This window comes from Gymnoscopelus microlampas (genome assembly GCF_963454915.1).
Source record: "Gymnoscopelus microlampas genome assembly, chromosome: 10".
Classification (NCBI taxonomy): Eukaryota; Metazoa; Chordata; class Actinopteri; order Myctophiformes; family Myctophidae; genus Gymnoscopelus; species Gymnoscopelus microlampas.
Genome location: NC_139947.1, coordinates 45,370,030 through 45,383,447, shown reverse-complemented (window position 1 = coordinate 45,383,447; position 13,418 = coordinate 45,370,030). Strand labels below are relative to the sequence as shown.

The window sequence follows — 13,418 nt, the reverse complement described above, 5'->3', positions numbered from 1 at the left end:
GCGTGCGTGCGTGCGTGCGTGCGTGCGTGCGTGCGTGCGTGCGTGCGTGTGTTTCTCTCCTGTGTAGGAGAGGATCCTCTGTCAGACAGTGAATGTGACCTGGACTCGGTGGCAGGCGTGTTGAAGCTGTACTTCAGGGGTTTGGAACCTCCTCTCTTTCCTTACGAGAGCTACTCTCAGCTGCTGGAGTGTGTCCGTAAGACTGATGTTTAACTTTGCTACTTCACCACTTTCAACCTGGTCCCTATTGCCCATGTCATTATAGGCAAAAATTGTCAATCCACAAGCTCACAATGCATAGGTATATATTGTATGTGGGCGTGTGGCTGCAGATGTAGCAGTCAATGAAGTTCCTCTATTTGAAAATACACTGGGTACCATCATCAGTAAACAAACAGGATACATGAAGCACCCTTTCAGGCGTATGAATCCATGTAGTTCTCCACCGGCAGAAAGCTGTGGCCGGAGACATTATGTTTTCATCCCTCCATCCATCCATCCCAACCTTGTAAATGCGATACCTCAGGAACACCTTGAGGGAATTTCATGTCCACTTGGAATCAAGGATGAACTGATTAGAATTAGGTGGTCAAAGGTCCATGTCTGGACAGACATGGATATAAACGGCAACTGGTTGGCGGAGGCATACAACCCCGATACAGTATTCCTAGTTGTTTTGTCCTTTGCTAAAGCCAGAATACGTGAACGTGCTGACATTTGTACACTTCTGTCTCCCTTGCAAAGGCTCAAGGTTTGGCAGTTTGGCACGTCTCACTCTCCAGGCCACAATTTTAGCAGTAGGTTACGGTTTCTCGACAGAAAAGTACCAGTGTGTTGTTCAGGGTTTCTTTCTGTCTTTCTTTCATTCTTTCTTTCTTCCTTTCTGAAACAGGTTGTATATTAAGAACCGATTTTTATCTCTCATTATGATTACCTGCTTAGAGGCAAGATAGTCTGAATCTGTCTTTGTTTTTTTCACACACACGTGTCTCACACACACACACACACACACACACACACACATAAAACACACACACACACACACACACACACACAAAGAAATATGTCCTATGAGACAATAGAAATGTGCATTTCTTAACTAAATATAAGGCGGTTTCTTTTGCACATTTTGATGATTGTCAGGATAATATTGTCAAATACAATGATTTAGCCATGAAATGTTCATACCTTCCAATGCCTAGTACACAGTAAAATCCTCAGTGTTAATTTAACTCACTCTCTGAGTTAAATGAACAGTAAGGATTTGACTGTGTACAGTAGTTGGCCGAACGCACAGTGAACAGAGCGAGTTGCAGCCTGGCACAGCCTACGCCGCAGGCTGAGAAATTGGAATGAAATTATCTCTCATTATGCTCTGGGGAGCTGTTCTCCAATAATTAAATCCTGCATTTGTTTATTGTCTTTATACGTAGGTCCTCTTTCCCAGTGGTTCTCAAACTTTTTCATGTCAAGGACCCCCAAATTAATTAATATTTGGCCACAGATCCCCATCAGAAAATATTCTGTGCCAGGGACCCCCATACACGATGTTAACATGATCTACAAGCCCCCAACGTGTCGCATTGCGGCGCGTTGTGAGCGTGTAGATTTTCCAATAGCCCATGTGGTTTAAAGGAATATTTTACTTTCAAACATGTTTGGGGTCATTTTCATCTACTCTGGCTTTTGTGAGCACCCCAGACAGTTTTTAAGTTGCTTGATTCAGTATTTAGATTTGATATTAATTTTATCTGGCACGCCCCCTTCCTATACAAACCAAATGTAACTTCAAACTTCATTTTAACCATGACAGATTCATAAAAAAAACACATCCTTGGTTCTGGTGACTGATATTGTCCTTCTCATGCGTGAGGGGGCCGTGTTTCTTTAATTACTACTTATTTTTCTTTATTCTTATTTTTTTTCCATTTTCCTTTTTTTTTTTTTTATTAATTGAAAAAACACGCCCCTCACGCACAGAAGAACGATATCAGTCACCAGAACTAAGGACGTGTGTTTTCAATGAATCTAACATGGTTAAAATGGAGTTTGAAGTTACAGTAGGTTTGTATAGGAAGGGGGCGTGTCTGATAAAATGAATATTAAATATCTAAATACTGAATCAAGCAACTTAAAAACTGTCTGGGTGCACACAAAAGCCAGAGCAGACGTTAAAATGATCCATTTTGATCCTGTAGGCTATAAACAACTTTTGTTGGGTACCCCCTGGAAACCCCTCAAGGACCCCTTTCATCGTTCTCTTCTCTCAACTCATTGGCTTCACCTCTCCCCCCTCTCCCTCTTTCCAGAAATCGAGGGGCTGACGGAGAAAGCGTCCCAGATCAAGGCGATAGTGTCGTCCTTCCCCAGGCCCCTCCTCATCGTCCTGCGTTACCTCTTCGCCTTCCTCAATCAGTAAGCTGCAGCAACAAATAATAACAATACATTGTGTGTGTGCTTGTTAACTAGGTTAGTTATTATAGTTAACTAAACTAACTAAATAACTAAAACTAGAATTGAAAAAGCATATTAGTTCACTGAAATACAAAAAAACTAACTGAAACGGTTTTGTGTTTTCACAAAATGTCTTAGCAATTGTATTACCTTGTTGAATCTTGACTAACCCATACTAGCCTTGTAATCCATCCCGGTCGCGTAAATTCACATTATCATGTGTCTTCTGCAGACCGGTCTGGCCCCAAGCCCTGGGTCTTGCAGAAACCAAAAAGTGGAAGAGCCAATCAGCGTCTCTGTCAATCACAGGCCCCTGAGCGCAGATTCCACTTTTTGGTTTCTGCGAAACGCCCACCCAGCGCAGCTAGAAGACACATGATAATGTGAATTCACGCGACCGGGATGGTTTACCAGGCTAAACCCATACCCATACACTAAAATGAACACTAGAATTAATAAAAACTAAACTAAAACTAAGCCTTTTTGAAAAATAAAAACGAAGCTAAAGTAGCAAACCCACTTTAGAAAAGTAAAAACGAATGAAAAATGCAAAGCTAATATAACCTTGGTGCGTCCACACAGCGTGTCCCAATACAGTGATGAGAACATGATGCTGCCCTACAACCTGGCGGTGTGCTTTGGTCCCAGCCTGCTGCGGGGGGAGGAGCCCGGCGACGCCGTTGCCAGGCAGCCACAGATCAACGACCTGGTGAAGACCATGATTGTCCAGCATGACGTCATCTTCCCCAGCCAATCGGAATTGCCTGGGCCCGTCTACGAGAAGCACATGACCCTGGAGCAGGAATACTGGTAAGAGATGAGGGGCCTGTTTTTCATCATCAACATGGAGGTGGAGATGTAGCCGTTGCCTTGGTGTTATCAAGGTGCATTTGGTTACATTTTGCTAATTTTGTCCATTTTTGAAGTTCAAAGGCTAGCAAGTCAAAGAACTAACTGGGTAGACACTGATACAAAATCATTCAGAACTTCGGATGGATCTCTCCGAACCTTCTTGGGACGTTCTCCAAGATGTTCAGACTACCCGAACAAGTCCATTATACGTTTTGTTGTCTAAAAAGAATCATTTAAATTTTAATGCCCAAATGTGTGTGTGTGAGTGTGTGTGTGTGTGTGTGTGTGTGTGTGTGTGTGTGTGTGTGTGTGTGTGTGTGTGTGTGTGTGTGTGTGTGTGTGTGTGTGTGTGTGTGTGTGTGTGTGTGTGTGTGTGTGTGTTGGGGGGGATTCTATGCATGTGCATTAACCAGTACTTGGCTCCATGAATAAATAAATGTTCTCTGCATGGATAATGTGATTAATTACAGCAGGGGGGGATGTTTAATTGTCACATGTGCTGTAGCTTTGTGGTACAGTAGAGTGCTCATAGTGCTCATTCAGATTGCATAATCAGAGAGGAACAGCACGTGCAGTGATCAGTGAAAATGTGAAACAGAAGTAGAACTCTGTCCAACTTCAACTATCCCTGTTCGCTTTGTTTCTGCAGTGAACCAATTACTGAAGAGGGAGATGGAGAAGCTGAGCATTTACCCAGTGAGGAAGGTGAGCACAGTGCTGTATATGAACCAATACACAGGAACACATGTATAATACAATACACAATTATGCACAAATTAGTAAAATGTTCCATTTTCATGTAATGAAATCATGATTTACATATTCATATGACATCAGTTAGTACGATCACGGTACTAGTCACGGAGTTGAGGTTGAATATACATAATATTGAAGAGTAAGTGTGTGTGTGTGTGTGTGTGTGTGTGTGTGTGTGTGTGTGTGTGTGTGTGTGTGTGTGTGTGTGTGTGTGTGTGTGTGTGTGTGTGTGTGTGTGTGTGTGTGTGTGTGCGTGCGTGCGTGCGTGCGTGCGTGTGTGTATAGAGTGGGAGGCGGTGGCAATGTTCGACTATGTGGCGAGATCTCCGGCTGAGCTGTCCTTCAAGCAAGGAGATCTCCTCATACTCAACAGCAAGGCATCTTGTGATTGGTGGAGGGGTGAAATGGGAGGGGTGAAGGGTCTCATCCCTCACAAGTACATAAACGTCCTTGATGGGTAAGTGACAGTTCCGCATTTGTTCTCGGAAGCCATTCCATACCTTCCTGCTGGGTTTTTTCTTCCCTAAAATGCAATTGGCCTAACTTCTGCTCTCACACTTGCCGTGCTCTCTGAAACAAGAGTTACAAGGTCCTATAAATTCATTGTGAAAACATTACAGCAATTCATTGATATAAAAAAATTAAAAATGTACTTCTACTTTTAATTTTACTTGTACTTTAAGTATTTTTCAAAGTATGTACTTTGGAATACTTAAGTATATTTAAAAGTAATGACTTTTTTACTCTTACTTGAGTAACATTTTGACTGAGCTACTTTTACTTATAGTGGAGTAAATTTGACCAAGGAGTATCTGTAACTCAAGTACTGGGGTCGAGTACTTCGTCCACCTCTGGTGACAACCAATGATAACATGCTCCAATAGCATTTGCAAACAATGTTTATTGTTTGTTTTAGGCTACTGTTTGTTGCCGGATGGGTGGGATGACCTCATAGCCAAACAATTAGTGCCGGAACATTTAGACAGTCCAAGGAAAGTATTTAGAAACAAATAGACCTTATTGATCCCGCGAGGGAAATTCAGTTGTCATAGCAGCACCACAGCAGCAAACACAAGACAGATTTAGATAGGAGGCTTTACTCTTGAAGCATGTATCTAAATACATTTAAGCTTCAAGAGTAAAGCCTACTGGCAGCATACAAAGTTTGGCGCTTATCGGTCCAGCGGTTTGCACGATTAGCTCCGGACACACACACACACACACACACACACACACACACACACACACACACACACACACACACACACACACACACACACACACACACACACACACACACACACACACACACACACACACACACACACACACACACACACACACACACTGGCCATCAAAAGTAATAAGAAAGGGAGAGTAACGCCCAGGATTACAGCTTATTGGCACTTGGTGAAAAATCAGATACAGCATAAATGTACTCAAATTATTATTATCTATCACCTGTGTAAAATAAATATAGTCAAAGTATGAATGAACAATCTACTCATAGTGTTGTGGTGATGTTCTATTGAACAAAGCCAAAGCCACATCCTTTGTGGCTTTGGCCTCTTCCTACTTGAAAGCTGTCCCCTTAACCTTTGAGTGTAATCTACAGTATATTGATCATGTATATTGTATGCATGTAGATGCGGTTTTATTTCTGAAAAGCAGAAGTCATCAGAATTTTCTTTATGAATGGAGAATGTTATTTAAATTATCAAAACAAACGTATTTCAAACATGTGCTATTATTGGATTATAGACAGAGCAGGTCCTTATAAACCATTTTTATCTCAGACAATAAAAACTCTCAGGCTAGCTCTCTTTCCTCTGGACATGGTGAATTGTAATGGATTTCCTTTCTTTGGTGAAATATGTGTTGTCCTTCTCTCTTCCTCCTCTCCATCAGGTCGGAGCGAGGGAAGAAGGAGGAGGGCGGAGGAGGAGGTGGAAGCACCGGTAACTTGACAGTTGAGGATCCACAAGCAGAGAATACTACCCGGTACACACACACACACACACACACACACACACACACACACACACACACACACACACACACACACACACACACACACACACACACACACACACACACACACACACACACACACACACACACACACACACACACACACACACACACACACACACACACACAGACACCCATGAATGAATGAATTCATAAAGTCAAATATGCATGCACACGCACTCAAACTCACTTCCATAGGAACGCATGAAAACACACACTTACACAAACATGCACAAGCTGTTGCACATGAGCGCTCACAGCCAAGAGAAACCAACATTTGTGTGCACATTGGAACAGGATGCGGGTAAACAGTGACAGCGCTTCGTTGCCAGGGAGACAACGAGGAAGTGAGGGGAGCCCCGTTCGAAAGACCCCCACCTCCCCTGCTGCACGCCACCTACCAGGGTAAGACTGGAACATACACGCAGACATGCACGCACACACACACACACACACACACACACACACACACACACACACACACACACACACACACACACACACACACACACACACACACACACACACACACACACAGTATGTCGCTGTCAGGCAGAAACCTCTCCAGATTTTATAACTTTATACGTTTTTAATTGTATTCTATGTGGAATATTGTTTGGACCCAATACTTGTATATTTGTGTTTTATTTTGAATATTCCTTTTGAATATCCCCCCCTCCAACCTCTCTCCCTCTCTGTCTCTTTTTCAGTAACCAGGAGCGCCGGCACACTCTGGACACTGTGAGACAGGGTGGAATCAGAGCCACAGACAGACTCCCAGTTGTACAGACAGACAGGCCGCCAGTAGACAAGGTCTGCAGTTCATCGCAGTCTCCTGATGATACAAAATTATTGGTTGTAATTTACTGAGCTGACAAAGTACAATGCTGAATAATAATAGCTCCCATCCATAAATATGTTGTGTACCCTGTAGTGAGCATTCAGCTGAATTCAAATGCTTTTTCATAATAGGAAAAAATATTTCTATTGTCCAAACATACAGTATTATGTTTGCACAAGTGAAAGAATCCCCTTCCCTGAGGGCACGTTTGAAATGTGTTTCCATACAGAAAATGTAAATTTTGTTCTGTCGCTCTCCTTTTCTCATTCTCTCTTTCTCTCTCCATCTCTCTCAACCTCCCTCCCTCTTCCTCAATCTCTCTCTCTCTCTCTCTCTCTCTCTCTCTCTCTCTCTCTCTCTCTCTCTCTCTCTCTCTCGCTCTCTCTCCATCTCTCCATCTCTCTCTGTCTCTCAGGAGATGATCAGTCGTCAGATGAACTCAGTGTTTAAGGAGCTCCTGTCCCGTCAGCCTCCCATGCAGTCCTCCGCACCTCCCTCCTCCTCCTCCTCTTCTTCCTCCTCCTCTTCCTCCCCTGTGACTCAGTCCGTCCCCACTGTCAAAAAAAGTGGTTTTGGACTCAGAGGGCGGACCCTTTTCAGACCAGTGGACCAATAGAAAGAAGCTGTGGACTGTAGAGGTGGTTGGTTGATTGATTGATTGATTGATTGATTGATTGATTGATTGATTGATTGATTATGCATTTGATGAAGATGTCGCTTTATTTTTCTGACACGTGTGTGTAATATCTACTCGTCTGCCATCTCATAGTGCCACTAGTCTCAGTGCCGTATTATAGTACCTCCAGTGTGTACGTTTTCTTTTTCTTTTTTTCAGTCTATTTTTTATCGTTTTGGTTTTCTTTTTTTATGGGTGGAGGAGGGGTTGGGGGGGGGTCTGTGTTTTGCATTTTGGAATTCAGGGATGTGACATCACCAGTGATATCACCAGAGACTGACTTCTTATAGAGCTAGTTGAGTGGGAGCTACTGTCACAACAAAATGTATTTGAGTTAAGCTGCCCCCTAGTGGCAAGTCTGAGATCAGCTCACGGACATTCAAATTCCCTACATTTAAAATACTAGTGACTGATCTGGCCTGTGTCTAGGAGTGCCTTCACATGTTTTACTCCCCGCCTTTATTTCACTTTGGAGGTTAAAGCCTACTGACATATTTAAAGTATTAAAGAAGTTTAGAAAAGTAAAACTAACTGCTGACTGGGCAAGGGCGTCAGCAGGGAAGTTCAAAGCTGTATGAAGTGAGACCAATATTTTATATCAGCATGCCTCACACACGCACTCACGCACAGATGAAAAATCACATTCCCCTAAATATGTGACAAATGGCCTGATGGGTAGGCCACAACTCAGGGCTTTTCCAGAGTTAGGGATTGGGCCAACTCAGGGTTGGCTTGAGAGAGGACTGAGAGCAAAGAGTAATTAACTCAGGGCTTTGGTTGACTAACTTTTCAACTGGAAACTGTGTCCTAGCCTCAAGAGCCAAAGTGGCCTCTGTGTCAGAGAGGATCCTGGGAATTCCCTCTGGTTTTAAACTATGAAAGCAGTGGCAACATTTTCGAGCCATTATCGGGATGTGTCTCGTCCCATTCGTCTGCAAAGTTGAGCCCTGTAACTTTATTCTAGCTCCACCCACAGGTCCCGTTCAAATGTGTTACAGGATGGTTGCTGTGAGGTGTACAATGCATTTGCTTTGAGTCCCATAATAGCATTTCCCCCTGTAGTGTTTCAGAATTAGTCATTTTAACTGATTCTGTTTCTGTGGTTAGAACACCCTCTGTTATTCTGGGTCTCTGTTTGATGATGTCACTAAATTTACTGTGTCCAATAATTGTATGTGGTCAAAAAATACAATAAAGATGATCAATTGATGAATGGTTTAGCTGGCTGTAAATGGTCTTAATTAGTCTCTTTTTGCATTACATTGCATTGCATTGCAATCAAGGTACTACTATAGTAGTATGTGTTTCTCAACCAAAGGGCCAGAACTGAAAACTGAGATGCAAGATGTTCTGACAGGGACAGGGAGTGAGGACAACTTCTAGAGCATTGTGCTATATTGTCTTGACTTCTAGTTTTCTGGAATCCTCATGTGAAACCAGTTGAGAACCATGCCACACCATGCCAAATGTGCACGTTTCATTGTTTCATCTAGAGTTAGGACAACACTGTGGACCTGTAACAGGACCTTCTCAACCTCCATTCCTCTCCCTAAAATAACCCCATCCCCGGCTGTCTATCCAACCACACACATGCACAGTTGAAGAGCCACTAAAAGCACATTACTGTCTGTCTAAGCTGTCGAGTTGAAATGTGTGTCTGCAACCACACCCCCAAAATCAGCTCAAGGGAAATCAGCTCAAGGGGACACTGTGATTAAGTGTCTGAATTGATCACATTGACATCTTACATTAGCACTTCATGCAGGGTTCCTTTGACACAAGGGATTTTTATAAGGTAAGTGAGTTATGATGTATTGCTGTTAGCATCAAGACCTTATAATATTACTCTTCAAAAGCCTTCAAAAGGCTTACCAGTTGCAATAAAGTTGTATTTGTTTGAAATAATAACTGAACTGGTGCTCCTTTTTAACTGTTAATGTTGAGTTAAAAAGCTGTAAACATGAGTTGGTGGAGGTTTTGTGTTTCACAGCTCCAGTTCTGGGTACCTAGTCTACTGCTGGTTCTTTTTTCAATTGCATTAATCTGGTGTCGCTGGCTGGTCTAATCTATGATTCTATGATTGGTGTTAAACCCACCAGTGTTCTGTATGCCCATGCAGGACTGGAGCTGAAAACCACTGTTAATATCATATGCCATCATCATGAACAGTATATTATAGGTCTCTCTGCCTTGGGAAATATGAATGAATGAATCTTTGCCAAATTAATGATCTATTTTTTGTATTCTTTTTGTATTCTTAAGATGTGCCCTATGGACATGTTATCAAAGCTGTCTCAGGAAATATTTTCATCATAACTATATGGTGAACCTAAATGTTTAACTTTGTACCTACTAAATCTATTCGTTCTGGAGAGAAACATAAAATTAATTTGATCAAAAGGGAGAGATGATCGCGTGGATTCATGTTAAAATGACAAGATGTCATTTAAAATAACCACTTGCTATTTATAGTATTACCTTGGTTTCTTTTTGGGGGTAAAAGAACAGGTGGTTGTTCCAGTGCTTAGCTCTCTGTTACACAGCACATGCTTGCAATGCTCTAGGAGTGTGTGTGTGTGTGTGTGTGTGTGTGTGTGTGTGTGTGTGTGTGTGTGTGTGTGTGTGTGTGTGTGTGTGTGCGTGTGCGTGTGCGTGTGCGTGTGCGTGTGCGTGTGCGTGTGCGTGTGAGAGTGAGTGTGAGTGTGAGTGTGTGTCTGTGAGTGTGTGTGTGTGTGTGTGTGTGTGTGTGCGTGCGTGCGTGCGTGCGTGCGTGCGTGCGTGCGTGCGTGCGTGCGTGCGTGCGTGCGTGCGTGCGTGCGTGCGTGACATGACATTAGAGAGAGCTATAGTGGGCTATATCTTTGCCTACATGTGTGTACATTGATATATGTCCCCCACCCTATACAGTAGTAGTCATAATGATGGTGAGTGATGACTGTCTGGTGGAGTGTCCTATTGACGAGGATGAGGATGATGAAGATGAGGAAGATGCTGGAGGTGAAGAGCAAATTAACCCACCTCCACCACCTCCGGAGTTTGCCTCCATACCCCCGACACCACCCTCTCCTAACTCTTCGCCCTCAGTCTCCGCCACGCCCACACCAATCAACACAAACCCTGCTAGCAGGGACCCTTATGGCATCAACCAGCACCTAAAGGTACTGCAGTATACCACATGTAAGGGCAATCCTATCTATATCTCTCTTTAGCCTTCATACAAGACTGTCATTATGACCGATGACCGTCTTGATCCAAGGCTATATCTCTCCTCTTCTCAGAGCCTATATAGGAGATCTTGCAACATCACTGTCACATTATTGCCCCACACACACGAGAAGAACTGTTTGTAAAAAGTGCAATGCTAATACAGGATGCTTGATGGAGGGTAATTGCAATGACTTCCACGGACCGTGCACGTGCACACACATCTAATGTTCAGTCCCTTGTGCCAGTAGCCATCAGGTTCCACAACCAAGCCTGACCCGCATATGTTTTGTTCTGTTCTTTGGAATTACTGACTCCTGCTTGACTCTATCTGCTATCTTGCTTTCTTATTATATTTTTATTCTTTTACATTTAAAAAAAAAATATATATATAGTACATCACTATTCTTATTATTATCTTGTGTAGGCCTACTGTATATTGTGTTGCTGTTGCACAGTCTTGCGGACAATGTCACATCAATATTTTAAGCTTGTACAGTACCTGCATATATAATGTGATTCATTACCTGCACTGTATCGTATCGTATCGTATCGTATCATATCGTATCGTATCGTATCACTTCTTACCCCCCCCCCCTTTCCCCTGCTCTTACTTTCTTTCTGTCTGAATAGGTAGAGGTCAGCGACGTGCTGGCTGAGCCCATGTCACCCCACAGCATTGACAGGGTGTGGGTGTACAGTGTTGTGGCCTTCGAGTCAGCAAGGTTATGGACATACAGGTGTCTTTCTTTGCTGTTGGCGGTGCCCCTTGCCCTTCTCTCTGGCATCTTATTGGCCCTTCTGGCCTGTCTGCACATCTGGTAAGCTTGATGCACAACAGTAGAGGTCCAGGTGTAACAAAAGTAGTGGTAACTAAGTACATTTACGCAAGTACTGTAGCCTGTACTAAAGTACAATTTTGAGGTATTTCACCTTACTTTATTTTATACTTTTACTCCACTAAATCTCAGAGGTAAATACTTTTTTTTAGTCCACTGCAATTATTTTGACAAATTTAGTTTATTAATGTATTTGCTGATTTAGATGATTAATACAAAACATTAACTGATACACAAAGCCCCTTTACCAGCTGCAACATTAAGGTGATGAACACATTATACTACGTAAACCCTATATCGTACTTCATTGGCTGGAGTTCCCCGGGGGTCTTTTTTCTCTCTACATGAAATATCTTTGCGTAATATAGCCGATATACCAGCTTGTAGATCGGCTTTTTGCCAAACAGGGACACTAGGGTTCAAGTGGTTAATGCATTACTAATCAAAATAATATTACTGTGAAATGGGCATTCTGCATAATGAGTACTTTTATGTTTGGTACTGTATGTATATTTTGATGCCAAAACTTTTGTAATTTTATTCTAGGCCTATAGTAAAAAAAATATTGCAGAGTCAAGAGTCACAGAGTAATTCTACATTGAGTTAAATCTGAGTTAAATTAAAACAGTGCACAACAGGTACAAAGCCTTTAAATGCATTTTATTATTTTGCTCACTCTTTTTTTTTCTGACCCTGTGATTTCATTCCCATTCCTCCTGTGTTTCTCATTCAGGTGTGTGATGCCTTGCATACAGCTCAGCATCACCTTTCTTCCATGCCTCAGGTCATTGTGGATGTGTGTTGTGAACATTCTCATCTCTCCCTTCTGCTCATCTGTCGCCCGCTGCTGCAGCCAAATTGCTATTTCACTGTCTAATAAGGACCAGCCTCTAATGAGTGACAAACTCACTGCATGAGTGTGTGTGTGTGTGTGTGTGTGTGTGTGTGTGTGTGTGTGTGTGTGTGTGTGTGTGTGTGTGTGTGTGTGTGTGTGTGTGTGTGTGTGTGTGTGTGTGTGAGAGTGAATGAGTAAATTATAAATTATCTCCCTTCTCAATGTAATGTGGTCAAATTAAATAATTACTCAATCTTTTTTCATGAATGTCAAGTAAGTTCATAAGAAAATGTGATTTATTATGACATAGGCTTTACTGTACAGACAAACATTTAGTTATCAACAGTTTATCTGGTTTACTATTTAGGTATGTTTTTGAGTAAAGTGAATATTTCTGTTTTATTATTCGTGTTTTACTCACGTCTCTCCCAAATTCCAAATATTTGGTGGAATATTCCTGATGTCTTAAAGGTCCTAGCACTGATTCTGCAAACCACCTGTTCTTACTGCAAGAGGATACTGATGATGACCATATATATAATTGTTGCATAATTATAATTATTATATCATCATTTATGTTTATTTTGAATTTGCAATTCTGTTGTACATAGAAGAACGTAGCTAATTGAGGCAAATACATATTCACATATCTATATGTGATACTTGACTGTTTTTGTTAATAAAATTAAAGGAAATTACGTAGATAATTGTAATGCATTATGTACTTGTGTTGAAATAAAGTGCATTTTGTAGTCATCCAATCTACGGCAAAGCGAAGGGAACAAATGGAACGAATCGAGCAAATTCCATAGCAAATTCTACATTACATGTACGGTACCCAGCATGCATTTCTGTGTCCGTGTCCAGTGTTGCCATGTGTGCTTTTTATAAGCGAGTTTGGGCGTGTTTTTCTGTAAAATTGCTTGTAAA

The 13,418-nt window shown here is 42.0% G+C and overlaps 2 protein-coding genes across 3 annotated transcripts in view; both read left to right on the top strand.

The window, feature by feature from the left end:
- arhgap4b (Rho GTPase activating protein 4b) overlaps positions 1-8,828 on the top strand; it is a 30,653-nt gene extending 21,825 nt beyond the window's left edge. For both annotated transcript variants that reach the window (XM_084069892.1, XM_084069891.1), the window contains exons 16-24: positions 68-196; positions 2,310-2,415; positions 3,037-3,264; positions 3,956-4,011; positions 4,348-4,519; positions 5,971-6,063; positions 6,391-6,498; positions 6,804-6,906; positions 7,350-8,828. In XM_084069892.1, the coding sequence (XP_083926018.1) occupies positions 68-196; positions 2,310-2,415; positions 3,037-3,264; positions 3,956-4,011; positions 4,348-4,519; positions 5,971-6,063; positions 6,391-6,498; positions 6,804-6,906; positions 7,350-7,550 (1,196 nt within the window). In that variant the 3' untranslated portion in view covers positions 7,551-8,828. The remainder of the gene's footprint in view (positions 1-67; positions 197-2,309; positions 2,416-3,036; positions 3,265-3,955; positions 4,012-4,347; positions 4,520-5,970; positions 6,064-6,390; positions 6,499-6,803; positions 6,907-7,349) is intronic.
- Positions 8,829-10,528: 1,700 nt separating this feature from the next.
- cav4b (caveolin 4b) lies at positions 10,529-12,570 on the top strand (the record flags this gene model as incomplete). Its single annotated transcript, XM_084070129.1, has 3 exons — positions 10,529-10,768; positions 11,448-11,635; positions 12,387-12,570. 3 exons carry the CDS (start codon positions 10,529-10,531, stop codon positions 12,568-12,570), a joined length of 612 nt encoding a protein of 203 aa, XP_083926255.1.
- Positions 12,571-13,418: the final 848 nt, after the last annotated feature.